Source organism: Chelon labrosus, assembly GCF_963514085.1.
Source record: "Chelon labrosus genome assembly, chromosome: 4".
NCBI lineage: Eukaryota > Metazoa > Chordata > Actinopteri > Mugiliformes > Mugilidae > Chelon > Chelon labrosus.
This window is the reverse complement of record NC_140340.1, coordinates 21,044,964-21,064,697: the sequence shown is the minus strand read 5'-3', so window position 1 is coordinate 21,064,697 and position 19,734 is coordinate 21,044,964. Positions and strand designations below refer to the sequence as shown.

The window sequence follows — 19,734 nt, the reverse complement described above, 5'->3', positions numbered from 1 at the left end:
GGTATAACTTTGATATTGACATTTTTTACCTTCCACCTTTACAAGACATTCAGGGCCTGCTGCAGAGAAGCCTCACCTCAGCATGATGCTGCCTCTACCATGCTTCACAGTGGGGATGTGCAGAGTTTGGTATCCAACAAGCAGTGATCTAAAAGCCCAACTCTGGTCTCATCGGACCAAAGAACCTTTTTTTTAATTGATTTCTGAGTCTCTCAAGTTTCTTTGGGCGAACTCTGGTAAAGATTTAATTTCTCGTTGTCTCCCACGTTACAGTTGGTGGATGTAAAGTCTCTCCAATCTCATCTGCCGAAGCTTTGAACTTCTTCAGAGTAGTCTTAGGTGTCTCTGTGTCCTCCATCAGAGTAGACATAGATGTCTTGGTGTCCTTCAGTAGAGCAGTCATAGGTGTCACATTGAATGTGATGTATTAGATTTAAAATAATTGTATCAGTCTGTTGATGCAAGTTTACTTTTCTCTGGTTTATTTTGGTGTTAAATTCATTCATTCATTCATTTTCTATACCCAGTTATTCCTGTTAAGGGTCGCGGGGGTCTGCTGGAGCCTATCCCAGCTGTCATCGGGCGAGAGGCAGGGGTACACCCTGGACAGGTCGCCAGTCCATCGCAGGGTGTTAAATTGACACACACTTAATAAAGTAAAATCTTGGTTCTCAGTTTTTTTTAAAACACTGTGAGGAATAAAAAGAAACCCATAATGCTCCATATCACCATGGACACAATCCATTCTCATCCTGTTAAACTGCCACTCTGACCTTACATCTCCACAAGGTGAGCTGTGATCATCCCCCGGGACCGCGAAGAAACTCATCTCAGTCGCCGTGACATGAGATTATTCAACATTTCATGGGTCCGATGGTTTTTTCCAGGAGCCGATTTCGCCTCTGCCGTCTTTTTCATTCATTGCCAGCTCCACATTCCTCGGGCCAAAATGTAGAGGTCTGTTTCCAGTGGATATAAACCCCATATCCAACAGCCAAACATCGTGTCCCAGTGTTTATGTAATCCTGTTCACAGCAGGCTATTAACTTACAGCCCACACTAACTGCTTGGTTCTTGGTTTGGGAATGTCGATTCATAAGTCCACCATTTTGGTCCACAGTGATATATTTCATACATGCAACTAATAAATAAGTAATTTAAAAGGGATTTTTAGGATTTTCCCCTTAAATTACTCTTACTTTCTACTGCAAAATGTACCAAAAAGATAATAAGTTTAGGACCAAGTCACATTTCCATCAACCTCAACTGTGAATAATGTTAATTCTCTTGCAAATGTTAGCATGCCAACACTCCAACCTAAGATGCATAGCTTTATGTTTACCATATTTTCCAACATATTAGCATTGCTGGTGTGAGAATTTCACCCCAATGGTTTTAGTGTGATCAGGTTAAACAATGTTGTTTAGCTCTAAACGATTGCCAATAAGAGCTAAACATTATAAATATTGCAACATGCTAAACTAACATGGGTTACATTATACCTGATGGTCTTAAATGTAGGCTATTAGAATAAATACGTTAACATTATCAGGTTAAAAAACTGGCTTAGCTCTAGTTTGCAAATGTCAGAATACCAACATGCTAAGCTAACATGGGACGCATGCTAAACATACCTGATGAAGTTTAGCATACCACCATATGCGACATGTTTACGTAATAGAATATAATACCTGTTAAACTTCGGCACAACAGAAAACAGTGTTTATGCAAACCGGGTGTAATGTTTTTCTGCAGTCATTTTAGATTTCCACACTCGAGGATTAACGTACATGAGTAAAACAGAGTGAAACTGGACAAACTTTGTGAAACAAGTGAAGTACCGTTTATTGTACAAAACTTGTAGAAAATACAAACATGACGTCAAGTGGAGAGTTCAGAAAAGCAGAGTCCCTTTCATTATTATATTCAGGTTCTCACAGAAATATTTTACAACTACTTTGTTTCTGACACTTCCTTCTTTACATGTAACGGAAAAAATGTAATTTTTAAAAAGTAAAGACAAAGTCAGTAAAATGTTAAATTCAATAAAAGGATGTGTAGATACTACACACTTAATCATAGCCAAATGCTGCTTTACCAAGCATTATGTTAGCATTAAGCCTGTTATTACAACAATATACAACCCAAAAGACAATATTAAAACAAAGTAAAACTGAATTAAACTTATCCACAGATATAAAGTCTCCAAACAAAGACACTGTAGTGGAAGACATGTTAGAGGAAACTATGAACAAGTGGCTACAACTCTTTCAAAGACTACTCACTACTTAAAATTTATTTTAAATACTGTAATTTGTTTGCAGACACATAAAACAAGCCACCAACACTGATAGGATGGCAGATTTGACCATGAAAACGCTTCACCGGCGCCATGACAACAAAAATTTGGGAATTCACTTTAGTGAAATGACAGGGAAACCGAAAATGAAATTCTGAAGGACGCCTGACAGAAAAAGCTTTGAGTGTTTCTATATTCAGCAGCGCAGCGATGAAATCCAATGTCAGGCTGTATCCAAATAAATACTTTTGACGCAATTTGTTTTCTGGAAATTGGTGGAATAATATTTTATTTGAGGCCAAGAGGATATTCTTTATGAGTCAAGAGTGTGTTGAACTATGGGATGTTTCTTTAAGTTGGTCAGAGATGGTTAAAGGTGGAGTCTGTTAGAGGAAATTAATTCCTGCAGAGTGAAACATATTCACTGCACGGACACTGAATTATCCGTCACGTCGATGTCATGATGTTCAGAAGAAAAAAAAAATTGATAACTGCTGGTAGAGTGGCTCCAAATACACGACAGCTGTACACAGAATAAAATCTGATGTTCAGCACAACTGATTTCACACACTCTGTATACTGTTTGTCTGTTTGCATGTGGTTTTAAAAGTTAATTTAATGGAGGAAGATTATCTTTTTTAATAAATTCAAAACTTAATGCCACAAACCTGAGCTTCGAAACAGTTGATTGGTTGATCCAGTTCGTTTTATTGCCATATTGGATCAGCCAAAGGGACTCTGCTGTGATTTTTGTTGCACTATTAGGCATAAATAATCAAAACATACTATATTAGTATGTTGGCAGTCATGGCTCTTGGGGTTTCCACTAATGTGAGGGTTGGCAGCTCAATTTAGCTATCCTAGCTAGCTAGCAACTCTAGGGACAACTGTAGGCCCCACATGACCTACAGCGCTCTCAGAGGGACTGTTGTACCGCTTTGTATTTCTTACAGCTGGAAGTTCAGCAGTTACCTAAAACCGTAACAACTAAACCGAGCAGAGTCCCTTACACCGATCCAAACAGAAAGGAACACGGAGCAGTTGGAGAACATGATGACCGTCCTCGTGGACAGACTTGTTCTAATATAATATCATATTTTAGATATTATTGTTATTATCTGGAATCAAAGTCAGAAAGTTTTGGGGTGTGACGCTGGAAGTGAAAAAAACTGAAAATGAATGAATCACACTGGTTTCTCTGACCTTAGGCTCATAATGTGAAGATTGACCAGAAGCAGTGATGAAAGAAAAACAAACCGTCAGCTGTTTGAACTGATCAACGGTTTGGTAATGATCAGTGACTCTGCCGCTCCGACACGACGTCCTGCAGACGCTTCAGCAGCACATCTGGACTGCTGCCGTTCTCTGGACACGCCCTCTTACTGGGGGAGTCGCAGGTTGATGACATCATCACATCTCCCTCTATGTTGAAGGCCCTCTTCCTGCTCACACAGCCCTGTCGGATCATCCGGTTGATGTCTGATAACTCCTGGAGGCAGACAGAAAGTATTTCTTTTTAATGTTTTAGATTTTGTCAGAGGAAAATTAAGTGTGCATTTATTTCTATGTATGTTGTATAAGCAACTTAAAATAATAACATGTCATTTGGACAGAGGCATCTAAACATTTCAATATGACTACTGACCCCTTCCACCCCATGAACCCAGGTTGCCCTATATTTTTCTATCACTATATACAGTACATCTTGGTATGTTTTATACATACTCTTTATACATTCTACCTCACTATATTTTTATTTTTGTGCCCTTTTTGCTGACTGTAATTCTTCCTGTCTCTGTGTAATGATACAAAATACCAAATTTCCCACAGGATAAATTATCTATCTATCTATCTATCTATCTATCTATCTATCAAAACAAGTGTCTGGGTGTATTTTCATTCAAAAAGTGTTGACGTCACAGGACACACAATCCACTCTGCTTCTCATTTGAAACTAAAGAAGCTGCTCTTTCCATTGGTAGCAAGCCTCGGCTAACAGAGAAAACACACAGCCAAACTTTGAATTCTGTGTGCATTGCTTCCTATAGTGGGAATCAGAAGTATATTGTAGCCAGATTCCTTTTCCAGAGGTAAAAGCACAGTTTGGGTACTCTGGTTATCCAAATGGCCAAATGGAGAGTCTCCCTGGTACTATTTTAAGTAAAAATAAGTGTGCTTTGTGGCATTTCTTTGGGGCTATCAGGTTATTTCCTACTATCTAATTTAAAAGAAAGTTCAGGTGGGAATAAAAGTGTAAAAATGTTGGAAGTCTTTCCTATCCATAGAGACCAGGCCCATGTATACAGACCTGACAGTTCTGAAGCTATTCTTGATTTATTTTGTCTTTTTTAGGTGAGCTTAACATCGGAGCACAGGGCTGTGGCTGATTAGTCTCATCATCATCTGTCATATTTTTAAACACATCATAACAACGATTTAAAAAAAAGAAAAAAAAAAAGAAGCAGATTTTAAGTTATATCTTCAAAACACACAGATACCTGAAGAGTGTGACAGTGTGTTAAAATGTGTTACGGTGTTTGAGAGTGTGTAAAATGGCATGGTGGTGTGTTTAAGGTGTGTCCTTGCCTTGGATGGGCTGCTGTTTATCCTGTAGGTGTAGGAGTTCGGGGTGAGGCACCCTGATGAATTCTTGTGAGGGGAGACGTAGAGCGAGTGTCTCTGAGAGACTCGTCGCGGAGACAGAGGTTGAGCCCGGACCGACGGGAACGGGGAGAGAGGAGGAGCATCGGACTGGAAAATTAAGTGATCACATCATTAAACACTGTTCTCTAAACTCTCTACAACAGAACCACGCTGAGTGAGTGTCATACCCGGTTATCGTGGGTGGCGTATCGCAGCGCAAAGCTCTTCATCTTGAGAACAAAGACGGAGTTGTAGAACTGAATGAGGTCACCACGTTCCTCCTCTCCTGACTGGTTGGAGTTTGTGTCTCCCGGGAGATGACTGGTTTTCTCTGCAGCTAAAGAAAGACACAGATCAACTGTTTGAGGAATTAATCAAAAGAAAATATATAACTATCGTGGCGTGTGGCTTTTCAAATGTCAAGATTTACAGTTTTATCAACATCAAATCAACGTCAACTGAATCCAAAGAAATCCATGTAAGAAAATAAAGAAATAAATACTAATCACTAATGAGTTAATCTAGATTCCTACAATTTAAATGGAACGTGGTTGTCATTTATGTCCAACACTTGGACTAAAGCCTTATTAAGGGGGCTACGACGATGTAAACATTTTATATTTGTGGACTGGTGTGTCCGAATAAATTAGTTTCTCTGTGTGCTTTAAACTAAAGCGCAGCTTGTCAACAGGGAAGGCAGGTAACTGCTTGGGGGCCAAGGCCAGCAGAGGGCCACCAAAGGCTAACAAACTTTAGGAGACCTCCCTAAGGGACTCCTCTGACTTCAAACTGCTCATGTTGGAGTGGTAGCTGATTAGTGATGAACAGTGAAATCACTGCAACAGAAAAGAGAGAATACGTCTGAGTAGGTGATGTGTAAGAGGCATAATTTTCTGTCTGTCCACCGACATTTCAGGCCAATCAAAGAAATCATGGGCTCTGCGTCACTGTGATGTGGAGTTACATTTTTAAGAAGGTGGACATCAGCCTACGGCGTATGGTTCTATAGAAGTGTCTATGGTGAAGAAGGGATGTGGACCATAAACCTGACTTTAGAAGTCAGTGGTTTCCAATGTGTATCTGTCAGAATCCTTTTGAGAAAAGTCTGATGGGTCAAAGGATGCACTGGGGTTAGGATTAGACTCTTTCTCTCTTTTTGTTTAATTTGTGCAGAGTAGTAAGATAAAAAAGAAAGTCTTATAAAAAAAAAAAAAAAAGGTGCATCAGATCAAAAACTCTTCAGACCTTTGAAAGTCAAAAATTAGCCAGGTAAAAAAAAGTGAGGACTGAGATGTATGAATTTGTTTACAACTAAATGGCTCTGATTGGTTGGAGGACAATCTAATGAAGTTTGGCTACATTAGGTCAGTAAGTCACAACCTCTCAGTTTACAAGACGATTATGAAGTTATTTATGCCTGATCTTACATTCTCCACCTGAAACAGAATCCACCTCCATGTTTTCATCAGCCACCGGCTCTCTGGGAGCGTGACGGATTAAGACACTGCGGTACACCTGCAAACACATACAGACGTACACAAAGAGTAAGCCTCCTCAAATGTGACTTCTCTCATCTGGTAGTTAAAGTAGTTTGTGTTTGTTTCTCACATGGCTGCTGGCCTGTGGCTGGCTGCGGTAACACTTCATGATGTCCTGGAAGGTGTGTGTCTCTTTGGTGATCTGTAGGGAAGGAATCACAGGAGTTACAGTCAACAGTAAAGGGGACCAGGTCTACATCAGACCACTCCCTGATAATACTGGAGACGTATCTTGGCTGATACAGACTAGCAAAGCAGGGACAAGATATCAGGTGGAAAACCTTTACACCTTTTGGTAGAAGAGGAAAGGCCTAAAAATCCACCAATATTAACTTAGATGAAAATGAATAAATTAATGATTTTTTATCTGTTTATTCATTAAGGTCAAGTTGCAATGAAACTGGCTATTCAGGGAATACCGGATCTTCCTCTCCTAGCAACACCTTCCAGTTTTTCCAGGGGGATCCCAAGACATTCCTGGCTAAGACAAGTTATATAATCTCTCCAGCAGGTTTTGGGTCTACCGCAGGGTCTCCTCCCAGATGGCTGAGCCCAGTAAACTACCAAAGGGAGGGGCCCAGGAAGCATCTTCACCAGATACCCGGACCACCCCTTTCGACACAAAGGAGTAGAGGCTGTACTCTGAGCTTCTTCCTCATCCTATCTCTTAGTCTGAGCAATTTTTTGCTTCATCAATAACTTAAGACTGAGAAATTCTTCATAAACACAAACGTTTATCTATAAAAAAAAAAATCAATGTGCCACCTTCACCACACTAATAATTCAAGAAGGAGGATCCCTTTTCACAAATACGTACAAAAGCTAAAACAAAGGAAACTGGACTTCAGTTGTTGGGTACGTTTTTATAAGCGGGAGTTGTCTACCTGTAACTCACACGACCAGAGTGGTTGAGTGGGCAAATCTCTTCAAGTAACCCAACAGGTCCAGTCGCCCTTGTTCCAGCTTTGTTTTTTTGTTGTGTATACACCATGTCCTGGATGGCTGAGAACCTTCACAGACATTTTCTCACTTTGGATATGATGTAGATGCTGCACAGCAGCAACTGGTCGAGGTGTCGGTCTTTCATCAGATTGGTGCAGTGGACCAGCGAGTGCTCGAAACACGTCCAGATCTTCCCTCGCAGCTCCGACGAGATGTCCAACTTCACGCACAAATCCCTCAGACGGACGCTGGCCAGGTGATAAACCTGAAATCAGTCGGAGAGAACGAGCTCGTCAAAAAAGAAAAAAAAATATCCAACAGCAGGAAAAACAGGCTGCAGACCCAGCGGAGAGGTGCTGAGATACAAGACACAGCAGAAGATGAACAGCTATGATCTGGAAATCCCCTTCTACTTATCAGAGGAATAAATAACATAAATACAAAAACACCTCTGTTACCGGCTGCATCATCTCAGTGTAGAGCTACATCTGAGACCAAGCCATGGTCAGAGGCAGGTGTAAAGAGAAAAGTCTTGACCATGTATGGGCGGCTCTTTGGCATAATGCTTGCAGATGGCACATGACTGATTCTAGAGTTCAGTCACTGTAGTTTCATTTCTTCGGCTCTGTATTTTAAATCTATTTCACTCACTGTGCACCTTCTCCTGCATACATTTTTCATGACGAACAGATGTAGTTATTTCTTATATGTTTTATTTTAAAAAAATGCCTTCGACTCTCTGCCAGGAAGCGTATAACAGAGCTGTTTCAGCTTTGTAATCTTTCCACACTCTAAATTTTAGGCGAGCAACAACAAGTAGTCAATTAATTGATTAATTTACCAACAGAATATTTAATAGGAATATGAATGGAAAAGATTCTACTCATTATAGGGTTGACTGATGCGAACATTTGTTTATTTCCTGAACAGAGACAGACCAGCAAAGGGTCAAAAATGACATGAAAAACTAAATACTGAATGATGATTTAAGTCCTGTTCTGAACGTTGAATCCGTTCTCCTACCTTCCTGAAGAACAGAGCGAGTGAGCCGGTACGGCGCGGCCGCACATTTCCTGCCTGGGGTTCAGCAGTTGGGGCGACACTGACGGTGGGCCGACTGGGGGAGGTGGTCAGCAGGAACTGAGTGACTGCAACAGAGGAATCATGTGTAGTCAGTGAGAACAGTATTCACACAAAGACACAGTTAGTAAAAAGCAGAAACTCTGTGTGTTTTATGTGGACTTGGCCGATTCAAACGGGATTAAGATCACAGATGACCTCTGTAATTATTACAAATTTCAAGAGGCCCCCAGGTAAAACTAGTCCCGTGTAAATAGGGCTAAAAGGTGTGTACAAATGTGTAGTGACCTTGTAGTGGGATACTCAGGACGGTGGTCTGAGTTCCCTGGCCTCCGATCTTCAGGGTGGTGCCTGAGCCAAAAGTTAGCCTCTTGGCTGGAGACGACATTGGACTCCCACTGAAGGTCAGGCCTGTCACCGGAGTCGGAGAATCGTCGCCAAAGAGTCGGCGTTTGGCGCTGCCGGCTGCAGGCGAGCTGTACCTGTCGTGGACCGACAGCGGAGAGGGAGGCACATCTGGAAGAGGTGGAATAAAACACTAAAGTTGGTTTCACATCGAAAGTATAAACACAGACATACTAGACGTTCACACCCACCTTTACGGGCACTGCCCAGGCCTGACCTGAACTCCCTGATACGGGGGTGGATGATGGGGGAAAGGGTCAACAGAGGCAGATGAGACTGAACTCCAGTGGTGCAACCAGAGGCAGAACCAGAACCTGTATCAAGACTTGAGGAAAAATTCACCTGTAGAGAGATGAGATGAGGTCAGGTCAAATAGCAAATGTACCTGATGGATCTTTCTGAAACCAAATTCAATGCTTTAAAACCTTTTTTACTAAGAAAGTGAAAGACAATAAGAGATTCAATTTCTAGTCTTTTGCCAGGCATGCAAACTGGTCAGGGGTCAAAAAGGTGAGAAGAGTGCTCAAAGAGGGAAATGGCCACGAACCCCCCCCCGCTTGGTAAACAGAGATTTACAAAGACAACAGACTACAAATTCACTAATTTTTACCAAAAAAATAACTTTTGAGCCATTGAGCCTGAACAGCTCAATGGCTGTTTTTCCTCGGGCCTGAAGGGCATATTTCACTGTCTGAATGGAGTTGAATGTGCCAATTTTCATGTTTCCACTTCTTCCGTCAATAATCTCATTCATGGGACTGAACGAGGATTCAACTCTGGGGCCGTGAAAAACAGAGAGATTTCCGGCGTCTGAACGTCTTCTTTTGCTTCTCCCTTGTCGAAGACTGAATTAATGAATTGCTGTAACGTAGCTACTGCGGTATTGATCGGTGACGTGCATAGCGCTTGCAAGTGGCGGGTAAAGTCTGTGCATGTTTAATAAACACATAGGGGCTACGCATGGGGCTCTGACAACACATTTCAATATGTGTTCGCGTCTGTAAATAAAGTCAGCGGTTATATATACCGTATTTCCTCTAATACAGGCCCGGGCCTTTATTTTACTCAAGCGCATAGCGGTCCAGGCCTTTATTGGAAGGAGGCCAGAATTAGAGGCAGGCCTTAATTTCTATTTGAGCAAAACGAACTACGAGTAGAATTAATAAAAACAAGATTTTGTGTATATTTGAACCTATAAAATACTAGGTTCATTTATTGAAAACGTACAGTTACCATAACATGGTATGCATACAGAACATCTATCTATCTATCTATAAATCAAGAAGCGTCTGTGTGTCTGTCTGTGGCACGCATATCTCGCGAACCGTTGGCCCGATTGATTTGAAACTGGGCAGGTGTCTCGCTACGGGCACGAAGATGTGCACTGCTATGTAAAATATATCGGTAAAATAGGTTTTCTCCGCTCTAACTGATGAATTATTATTGCGCTGGCTCAAACGCTAGATGGTAACCATGGCAACGGAGACTCAACGTTATTTTACAGTTTATTCATCGCAACAGCAAGACAGACAAAACATGAGTGATTTTATCATCTATCTATAAATCAAGAATTTCTTTTAACTTATTTGGTGAGTTTGTGTTTGTGTGTGTGTGTCTGTCTGTCTGTCTGTGGCAGGCATATCTCGCGAACCGTTGGCCCGATTGATTTGAAACTGGGCAGGTGTCTCGTTATACAATTAAAACCACCAGTAAAAACACTACAATTAATGTCTTTGTGGGGAGGAGACATGGGTCACGACAATGGTCACAACTGAAAAATCTTCTTCAGCTCCCAATACATACTTCCGACGGGCACTGCACTAGTTAACAACAAATGAGCGGCGCGACGCGGTCGGAGCGCACTGAGGACAGTGAGTCCGCTGCCGGACTCACCTTCGCCCCGAGCACTTACAGGCCGCGCACCGCCACGGAGGAAATGCGCCCGGCGGGGGCCGGCCGACGCCGGGGAGAGGTCCCGCTGAGGGGATCCTCCCACACCGTGCCGCCGAAACCCTGACCCGCCGAGATGGTTCTAATAATAGCCCCGGCCGCTATTAGAGACCGGCCTTTATTTACCTTCGCTGACAGCGAGACCGGCCAATGTTGGAGACCCGGCCGCTAATGGAATACAGGCCAATATTAGAGGATTTACGGTATATAGAACATTATATTATTATATTATTAAAATATATTAAAATAAAAGTCAACGAGTAGGCTACCCCCCCCCCCCCCCCCAAAATATTTTCTCCTCGGATTTGCACGAATCACATAAGTCACCCAATTTGGATTGAAAACGGCGAATTTCGCCGAAAGGTGAGGAGTTTGCATGCCTGTTTTGCTGGTTCATTGAAGTCCTGGAGGTTGATCTAAATTTTGTTTAGTCATCACCTCAAAATGTAAAATCTTAATACTTGAAGACATTTTACACTTTTACATTTTATTAGAGCAACCCACACAGTGATCTCAACATCCTTAAACAGGTTTATTATTATTATTATTATTATTATTATTATTGTGTGTGTGTGTGTGTGTTCCTCTGACCTCCTCCACTGTGGGGACCTTGTTCTCAGCAGCCTGCAAGGCGGTCCACAGGGCAGAGTTTGCGGTCCAAGCTCTGCTCTCTAGAACCTGCTCCTCGATTGAGTTCAGGTGCTTCACCATGTCTCTGGACAGGCCTTCCTCTGAGCGGATAAACACCTCGATCACCTGCACATAAACGCCAAGTCATACACATTACTAAGGAGCAAGACACAGGTTTGGAAAAAGGAAACGTCTCCAAAGAAAAATGTCACAATGCTCACATACTACTGTAATATTAAGCCATGTTCAGACCTTGCACTAACATCTGACCTGAGCAATCCCCAAGCCATGTGATTACATGACTCCCAGGAATGAATGGGGTGTGAGTGCTTATGGTTGTGTTTCGCTTCATTGGGGATTTTCACCTACAGCACTAAACCTGAAGCCAGCTGAACAACACACTTTACACAACTGCTTTTAAGTGGTATAGCAAAGAAATGACCTTGCCTAACGTAACTACAATCAATTCTTATCAGAATATGAAATTAACTGAAGTGGTTCTTGACACACATGAGTATCCTCTAGAAGGATATTAAAATCCTTTTAGCTGCTGAACAAACAGTAACACTGCCTGGCTTTTTCTGCTGTAAGAGACCTTTTTGTGTATGAAGGAGTCTGATCAGAGATAAATGTCTCCGTCTGATCAGATACTGATGAAAGTAAAACTGAGTGTGATACCTTAAAGAAGTAGAATGGGGCCAGTTTGAAGACGTTGATGATCCAAGGGAAGGTCCTCTGGGAGCTGTAGGAGAACAACACCACCTCCAAACAACACGCCATCAAGGAACAGTGGAAGATGTCCTGCTCGAGCAAAACCTGAAAGCAGCACACACATATTTAAATTCACTCAGAACCTTGTGAAAAGTTGTAGATAGAAAAGAAAAATGACTGCATGTCTCGCGCTGTATTTCTGAGGCTGATAAAGATGTTTTTCCTTTTTCATCCACCAATAGCACTGCAGTAGATATAAACACACCAGATATTAGTGGATCTGGGAAATAGTGTGGCTTGGTTTATAGCATTTCAGCACATAGGACTGAGATAATAAAATACATTAGATGTTTTAAAGGGTAGAACAGAGTAAGCAGACCAATACACACTTGCCACTTTAATAGGTACACAAGTGACTTCATTCCAATATAACAACCCTGTATTAAATTTCTTCCATATTTCAGTTTACATTATGCTCTTTTATCTCAGGGTTATGTCTCCTCGAGCTCCTTAGGGACATTGTTACAAAGTAATCAGTAATATTTGTTATTTTAAATATTTAAATATTTCATTATTTATCTCAGAGGTCACATTTAAGCTAATCCATGATTAAAACGCTGCTGCTTACGCTCATGTCTTTGCCATGTAGTCGTTTGTTCTCCTGAACCATGACGTTCTCCAGGATCTTGTAGTAGAGGATCTCGGCCAGCTTCAGACGGTTTTCTGCAAAGTCTGGAACATAAGACAACAGATATGGTCACATATTACACATCTCAACATCTGTGGAGCTATGAACAGACATTATTTTGTTTTTGTACCTATGTGAGAGCCTGGCGTGTCCTCAGAATCCTTGGTGTAATGTTCTTTGAAGGTTTGTCCCAACGTCTTAACTCTGGCCAAGATGGACTCTGTGGGATCTCTGGAGCAGGATCTGTAACAGCACCAGCACAGAACACAATGATACTTGATCTACTCAGTACAACCATTCATTAAAAGATGCTCACTGGACCAGTTATGGTTCCACATAATTAGTTTCTGTCTCTTGAACTGCCTTTCTGATCTTTACTCAGTTGTAATATTCCTCCACTCACTGTGGGTCTGTTCTGTCCTAGTTGACTGTGAAAGACAAAAACAACGGAAGCAAAAGGATGCAGAGACAAAAATAAGGACTGACTTGAAGATCTGCATCAGGTGGTCGCTGGGGGCCGTCCTCAAACCGGCCACCATGCTCTGCAGCCGGCTGACACTCTGCGTCGCCGAGGAGACCGGCGTGACGAGCAGATCCTTCTCCTTCAGGTAGACTCGTCCTGTCAGAGGGGTGGACGGGGCGAGAGATCCAGACTGCAGACAGAGAGAGATGTTATGGTATATCTCCTCCTGACACTTGACTTGACTGTGCAAACAAATATTTAAAAAAAATAAGGAAACAGGCATATAGACCACCTTCTTAACAACATGTTAGGCAGACAGATGTTATACTGGATGTGGTAGCAGCATTGATGTGAACATGTCCAACTCAGACACAACTAAAAATCCCCAAAGGAGCATCGTTTAGAGGAGTCAATGACGTCGGACACATACAATTCTCCGACATACAAGACGGAAAACTGGAACTGGTTTTCCATTCCCCCCTTTAGTCCCTTGTGTGTTCACCTTCTCCACATGCTGTTGCAGCTGGTTCCGAGCAGTTGTTTGGCTGCCTGATGGTTCCTGGACGACCTTTCTGGGGGTCCCGATTTCCTCGTCTGCGTCAGCTCCCAGAAACACTCGCTCATCGAAGTCTCCCACCGTCAACACGTACTCCTCATACTCCCTGTTTATGGCTTTACTGTTCACAACACACACAGAAAAATACAGTTACACACTACTACACAAAACCTGTCATAAGAGTGGAAGATGAAGAAAGAAAGAGATAGATGGCGAAGGACAGAACATGACTCACTTGTTATCAATGAAGTTCTGAGGATCCAACATCTCCGTCAGAAACTCCTCGTTACCTTTTAGGATCTGGTTTGTTCAAATTAGATCAGGACAAACATGATTAACACGAACAGACTGGTGAAATAAAATATATGTGCTTCACATCATTTCATATTGAAACTGTTCTTTAACCTTAGGTTTTAGTTTATGGCAGCCATGAATTTCCTGGACATCCCTAAAATAAAAAACAAATGTTTGCATTTGTGAGATTGAGAAAGAGTGCTTACATGTTTCTGGAACAGCTTCTGTATGTAGGGTTTGAAGTAGTGTTGTTTGATGCCTTTCGCCTCCACCACCAAACCGTCATGCAGCTCACACAGCCTGTCCAACACACAGGGAGGAGGCGCATCTGGGGAAACCTGGCCGTCAACGCGGTACAGAGCCGGCAGTCCTGCAAACACACATCATTAAATAAACACTCCCTGACAGTGAACTCCAGATAAATCAAATAAAAGTTGAGTTGAGCTTTCAGTCTGGATTCACCTCTGAACGTCGGGTTGATGAGGTCTTTCCTGTTTGCACACAGCAGAGTGTTGCCAAACACCAGGTCCAGGCAGCAGAGCAGCAGGTGGTAAGAGTTCACCAGGTCATCCCCGATCATACGGAAGTTCCCTTCACAAATACAGACACACAGTTACATCACTTATCACAGAGACTAGGGTCTTCATTCAGATAGAGAAGAGAATTATTTGCGTAGCTTGTCTGAACAAATTTGATGACTTAGTAATTTTTCAAGAGAAATAGCCCACAATTTGCTGGCAGCATCAAAAAGGTGGTAATTCAACTGGATGATCATTGTAGTTTGTGTAAACACTAAAGTGTTTCTGTTGTTTAGCCTAGCCCTCTGACTACAATGTCAAAATAATAGGAACATTTGTTAGTTCAGTAGCACTACAAATCATAGCCTCCCCAATAAAAACACAGTTAGATCAACAGTTCTCTCCGTTACTTCAAACTCATGCTGAATACCAGAACCTTCATCAAGACAAGATCAAAGTCAATACAACAGTAGAAAGTTAAAGATATTTTGTTAGTACCTTTGGTGTAGACAAACAGAGTCCAGCAAAACTTGAACACATCACTGATGTGACAGGGCAGCCGCCTGCAGAGTTGGAGAGAGGACACACTGTTAGACGTTTGCGTGTGTGGTTCAGTTTTTATCAAAAAATGTGTTGATGGATGGAAGTTGGTCTGGCTTCCAGGTTACAGAAACACGAGACTGTGTGTTGACTAAACATGACACTGAGTATAAAGCCTTGTGTTTTCAGCTTCAGTACTGACTGGTTAAGTGTGTGATTAGAAAACTGAAGCTGCTGAAACATCAGGTTCAAAATCAAACTCATTTTAGACTGAGGTTTTGGTTTAAGGTGAGGATACGTAGTAGTTATGGTTAGTCTGTGGTGAAAAAGCTGATCCGAGTGTTTGTGTCGTGCCTGTGCTTCCGGCTGCGCGGCTGCCTTGGTGGCTCGCCTCCCTGCGGATTCTGAAACATGTCCATGAAGATGGGCTCAAACTTGCGGAAGATCACGGTGGAGACCTCAAAGTTGCGCTCCAGCCGTTCCATGCGCAGCCTGAAGTCCTGCGGGAGGTTGGACATGTCGGCCCATTTGCTCATCTTGGAAAAGAACTGGATGAGACTGAGAAAGGGACAGAAGTGTCAGAAGTTTACAAGAGTTTACAAGAACAACAAGCACACGGACATGGTATCAGAAGGAAAGAACAACACATCCAGATGTTTGTGAAGTTTAAACTAAATGGAGGGAAAAGCAAAGCAGCTTATAGTTTTAAAGTGTTTTGCTTTTAGCTAGATAGAGCCTTTATTTGTAATATAAAGTTCATACTGGTAATGAAGGCAGATGGCAAAATGTGACCGCTGTCACACTGAAACTGTGGCTGCTTTCATTTGCAGATGTTAGTTTTACTTGAATCAATAATCAGGGACTTAAAGATTGTGGGACTACAATCAAAATAGTAATTGGTTGCAGCCCAAACTCGATAAAATACCAGGGGGTATAATTAACAGACTCATTTCTTTAACTTTCTCCCAACATTTTTAATACCTCCTACTATGAGACAGACACTAGTAAAATAATACTGATCAACTCTGAGCTCAGAGTGAGTGAATACTGGAAAAATATCCATCAAGCGGTCCAAATACAACTATAAATTAATGATTATAAAAAATCTCTTTATACATGTACAGGAAGGTTCTGGTATTCAGCATAAGTTTCAAATGACTGATAACTGTGGAGGCTGTGGTTTGTGGTACTATTGAAATGACACATATTCCTATTATAAGACATGTTATTTAGCCTAGCCAGAGGGCTAGGCTAAATAACAGAAACACTTTAGTGTTTAATTAAATCCAGTTTAACACCACCACAAACTCCATCCCCCAAAATGATCATCCAGTTAAATTACCACCTTACTGACGCTTCATTTAAACATCAACTGAACATTACAGATTGTTGGGTCCTGCGGAGGAGTCTGACCTGAGTTTGGAGGAGCGAAGGATCCTGGTGAGGGAGACACAGTTTCCCTCCATCAGGCCTTTCCCCACTGTGGGAGTGGAGCCCTTCCTGCAGGCAGCGTACAGCGAACAGGCCAGCCAGTGGACCACCTCTCCCTGCAAAGACACAGAAACACTCCGTTTAAACCATTTAAAATGCAGAAAGCTTGATAATGGCTGGAGCCCTTCAAGCAGTAGTACAAACTTCACCAGGAACAGGCAGTACACATTAGACATAAAGAAAATAAATTATTTCAACATTCATTAAAATGATCAATGCTATTACTGATTTTTCCAGTCTAAAATTGTTTAATGGATGAAAATCTTAACAAATCTAACACCCAAAATCATCACAATATTCATTGTTTTTGCCATGACCTTCGTTTTGAAAATGAAGGCGAGTTAATCCCTGTTCAAAATGAAGTGGCAAATTTTTGCAGTTATAGGCTTCTCAAACGTGTGTATTTTCTGATGTTGGTTGTAAACATCAGGGCATACGAAAGCCCTAAATTAAGGCTTCTTATTCTCTTGTTGCTTGTTTATAAAATTTGAATCTCTATATTTAATATTTATGTTTGCATCTTTGATCCTAAGCTTTATATTTAAATTTTACTTTCCAATGCTCCTTGCAACTTTGTCAAAAGTATGTGATACAAAATATTATTATTATTTAATTGTGCTTTAAACATTATTAGCGCTGGCCACTGTAACACTGTTTTTTGCTGCTTTACAAAAACATGTATATACTTTTGTCAAAAGGTTTATGCCACAGTGTCAAATGGTAAATGTCACTCAGGACCAAAGCAGCTGTTAGCAGGCTGGATAAATAAGTCAACAGTTGCCTTGAATGGCATTTAACCAGCATGTGGCAGCTGCTCCGTTCCTCTCTTATCTGTCACCCTGGAGCAATGATGTGATTAATGATGAGGCTGTAAAATCACTTTGATCCCTCAATTCAGTGACGTTGAGGACGGGGATAATGAAATCACAGGGCCAGCACTGCACTCATCTAACAGGGGGAAGTGAATCTAGACAGGCTGTCAGTCACTAGGAACGTGGTGTGGCACAGTATCTGCATCAGATTGACAACATTTTTACACAACATCCAGACGTCCAGACACTAGAAGGATCAGTCAGAATATTAAAAACACCTACATACATCTAAGTACAACCTTGATTCTGTAAGACACAACTGAAATCTACATGGTGAAAAATCCCATTTTTCTGAGAATGTCATGTGATAATCACTCAATTGCCAGTTCATTAGGTACAGTAGTGAGAAAAACACCGATGTCCACGACACTTTTGGGGCACAGGTCCTTGATTTTTTTTAATTGGTAATATTGTATCATATTTTATAAGATGATGGCATGTTTTGTATGAAAGGTACCTCAAAGCTGGACTTAATTATCTTTCTGTTCGGCCTTAGTTTCAATGAACTGATAACTCTAGAGGCTGTGGTTTGTAGTGCTGTTGACCTGACACATGTTCCTATTATTTAGACATTGTAGTCAGTGGGCTAGGCTAAATGTTCAATCCAGTTTAAAAGCAACACAACGACATCCTCCAAAATGATCATCCAGTTGATATACCACCTTCCTGACACTGTAATTTGAACAGACTCTATGTAAAGTATTGTAGTACTGTAGACCTTGTAACATTTATAGTTCATATTTTACTTTATTTTGTATAATTTATTCTTAATTATCTTAACCTACCTCGCTGTCTATGTTAAGTGGCTGTTGTAAAACTGGATTTTAAATAGGCATTTATGCTCAACACGAGTATTTCTTTATATATAGTTTGATTTAGTGAAGATTGAATGTATCGATCGTGTGGGCTCAACACAGCCAAATGAAAACAGGAACTGAAGCCCTTTAACAGCAGCGTTTGGTTTCGGCTGTCTGATCTCCCTGTATGCTGAAAGTTAAACAATAATACTGAGTTTAGCTGAAGTCTCAATTTGTAAATGGCTACTGGTTATTTAGAATACATTATCCACCTCCAAAGTGTAAGTATTCCATATGGCTGTGAAGTTGTCCATGGCTTCAGTGGCAGTCTCCTCGTCCATGTTTAGTTCCTGACACAACGCCTCCAAACTCCTCCGGACTGAACTCTCCTCCATCCTCCCCGACTCGGAATCCGACGACTCTTCGCCCCTCATTCGCACAAAGTAACGGTTACAGTTTCGGTCTAGTTTAAAATGCCCCCGGACTTAAAAAATAAATAAACTCCAAAACACGAAGCCCCTCTGGCTGTATCCAAACAACACCACAGCCACCAAGCTTCCCCTCGACCTGCTGACTTCCGCTACCAATCCCCACAATGCAACGCGTTGGCGCGAAAACTTCACGGTTCTGGCCAATCAGAGGTGAGAGGGAAGAACCGTTCCCCAACCCCAACCCCAACCACCCGACAGTGTCTGGTCTGCCCTCTATAACCTACAAGCTCGTGCTCCTCCAGCCAACGGTTACCAAGCAACCGCTCCCAGGCCCATACTATCGATGACTGCTAGAAACATTTTTTATTTATATTTTTCCGCTAATTAAATACAACATAAAAGTAAGAATAGAAAATAAACGTACATGTATTCACTGTGTTAACAATATCTAAAAAATGCAGTTAAGCAAAAGAAAAAATACAAATGCTTTTTATTTTACTTTTTTATTTTTGCTTCGACTGCAACTGTTATTGATGCCATTTAAATAAATGAGCTTATACTTGTAGTAAAATTAAGCCTTATTATCAAACAATAAATAAAAATCAGTTAAGCGAAGTAGGAAAAATGGAAATTATTTAGCCTATATTAGCCTGTTATTTATTTTTTTATATATATATTTGTGTATTTACTTTGCTGCGACTACAACTGGGATAGAGGCCGTTTGATTTCTGAATGATAGACTAATGGTGGAAAAAGGAAATATTACCACATTTTCATCGTGGATATATTAGCCTACGTGAAGGGAAGCCTTATTATTTTAAAGTATTACAAAAGAAAACCCCGTCCTTCTGACATGTGCACCTGCATAACGTGACCTCTAGGGGCA

General features: G+C 41.3%; 1 protein-coding gene across 1 annotated transcript; it reads right to left on the bottom strand.

Moving 5' to 3' along the window:
- Positions 1-1,303: 1,303 nt before the first annotated feature.
- Positions 1,304-18,992, bottom strand: rbl1 (retinoblastoma-like 1 (p107)). Its single transcript, XM_084543304.1, has 22 exons — positions 18,690-18,992; positions 16,671-16,804; positions 15,612-15,815; positions 15,216-15,280; positions 14,662-14,790; positions 14,406-14,569; positions 14,141-14,205; positions 13,852-14,026; positions 13,373-13,539; positions 13,017-13,129; positions 12,827-12,930; positions 12,166-12,303; positions 11,449-11,613; positions 9,099-9,249; positions 8,791-9,018; positions 8,446-8,570; positions 7,511-7,687; positions 6,551-6,622; positions 6,370-6,457; positions 5,131-5,279; positions 4,886-5,050; positions 1,304-3,788 (listed from the first exon to the last, which is right to left on the bottom strand). Exons 1-22 carry the CDS (start codon positions 18,849-18,851, stop codon positions 3,594-3,596), a joined length of 3,135 nt encoding a protein of 1,044 aa, XP_084399430.1. The 5' UTR covers positions 18,852-18,992; the 3' UTR covers positions 1,304-3,593.
- Positions 18,993-19,734: the final 742 nt, after the last annotated feature.

Excerpts from the sequence above, each read along its gene's own strand:
- rbl1 (XM_084543304.1), bottom strand. The coding sequence starts at position 18,851 with ATGAGGGGCGAAGAGTCGTCGGATTCCGAGTCGGGGAGGATGGAGGAG. Across the intron at positions 14,027-14,140 it reads CAGAACTTCATTGATAACAA|TAAAGCCATAAACAGGGAGT; the intron begins GTGAGTCATGTT and ends TGTTGTGAACAG. Across the intron at positions 6,623-7,510 it reads GCATCTACATCATATCCAAA|ATCACCAAAGAGACACACAC; the intron begins GTGAGAAAATGT and ends CCTTCCCTACAG.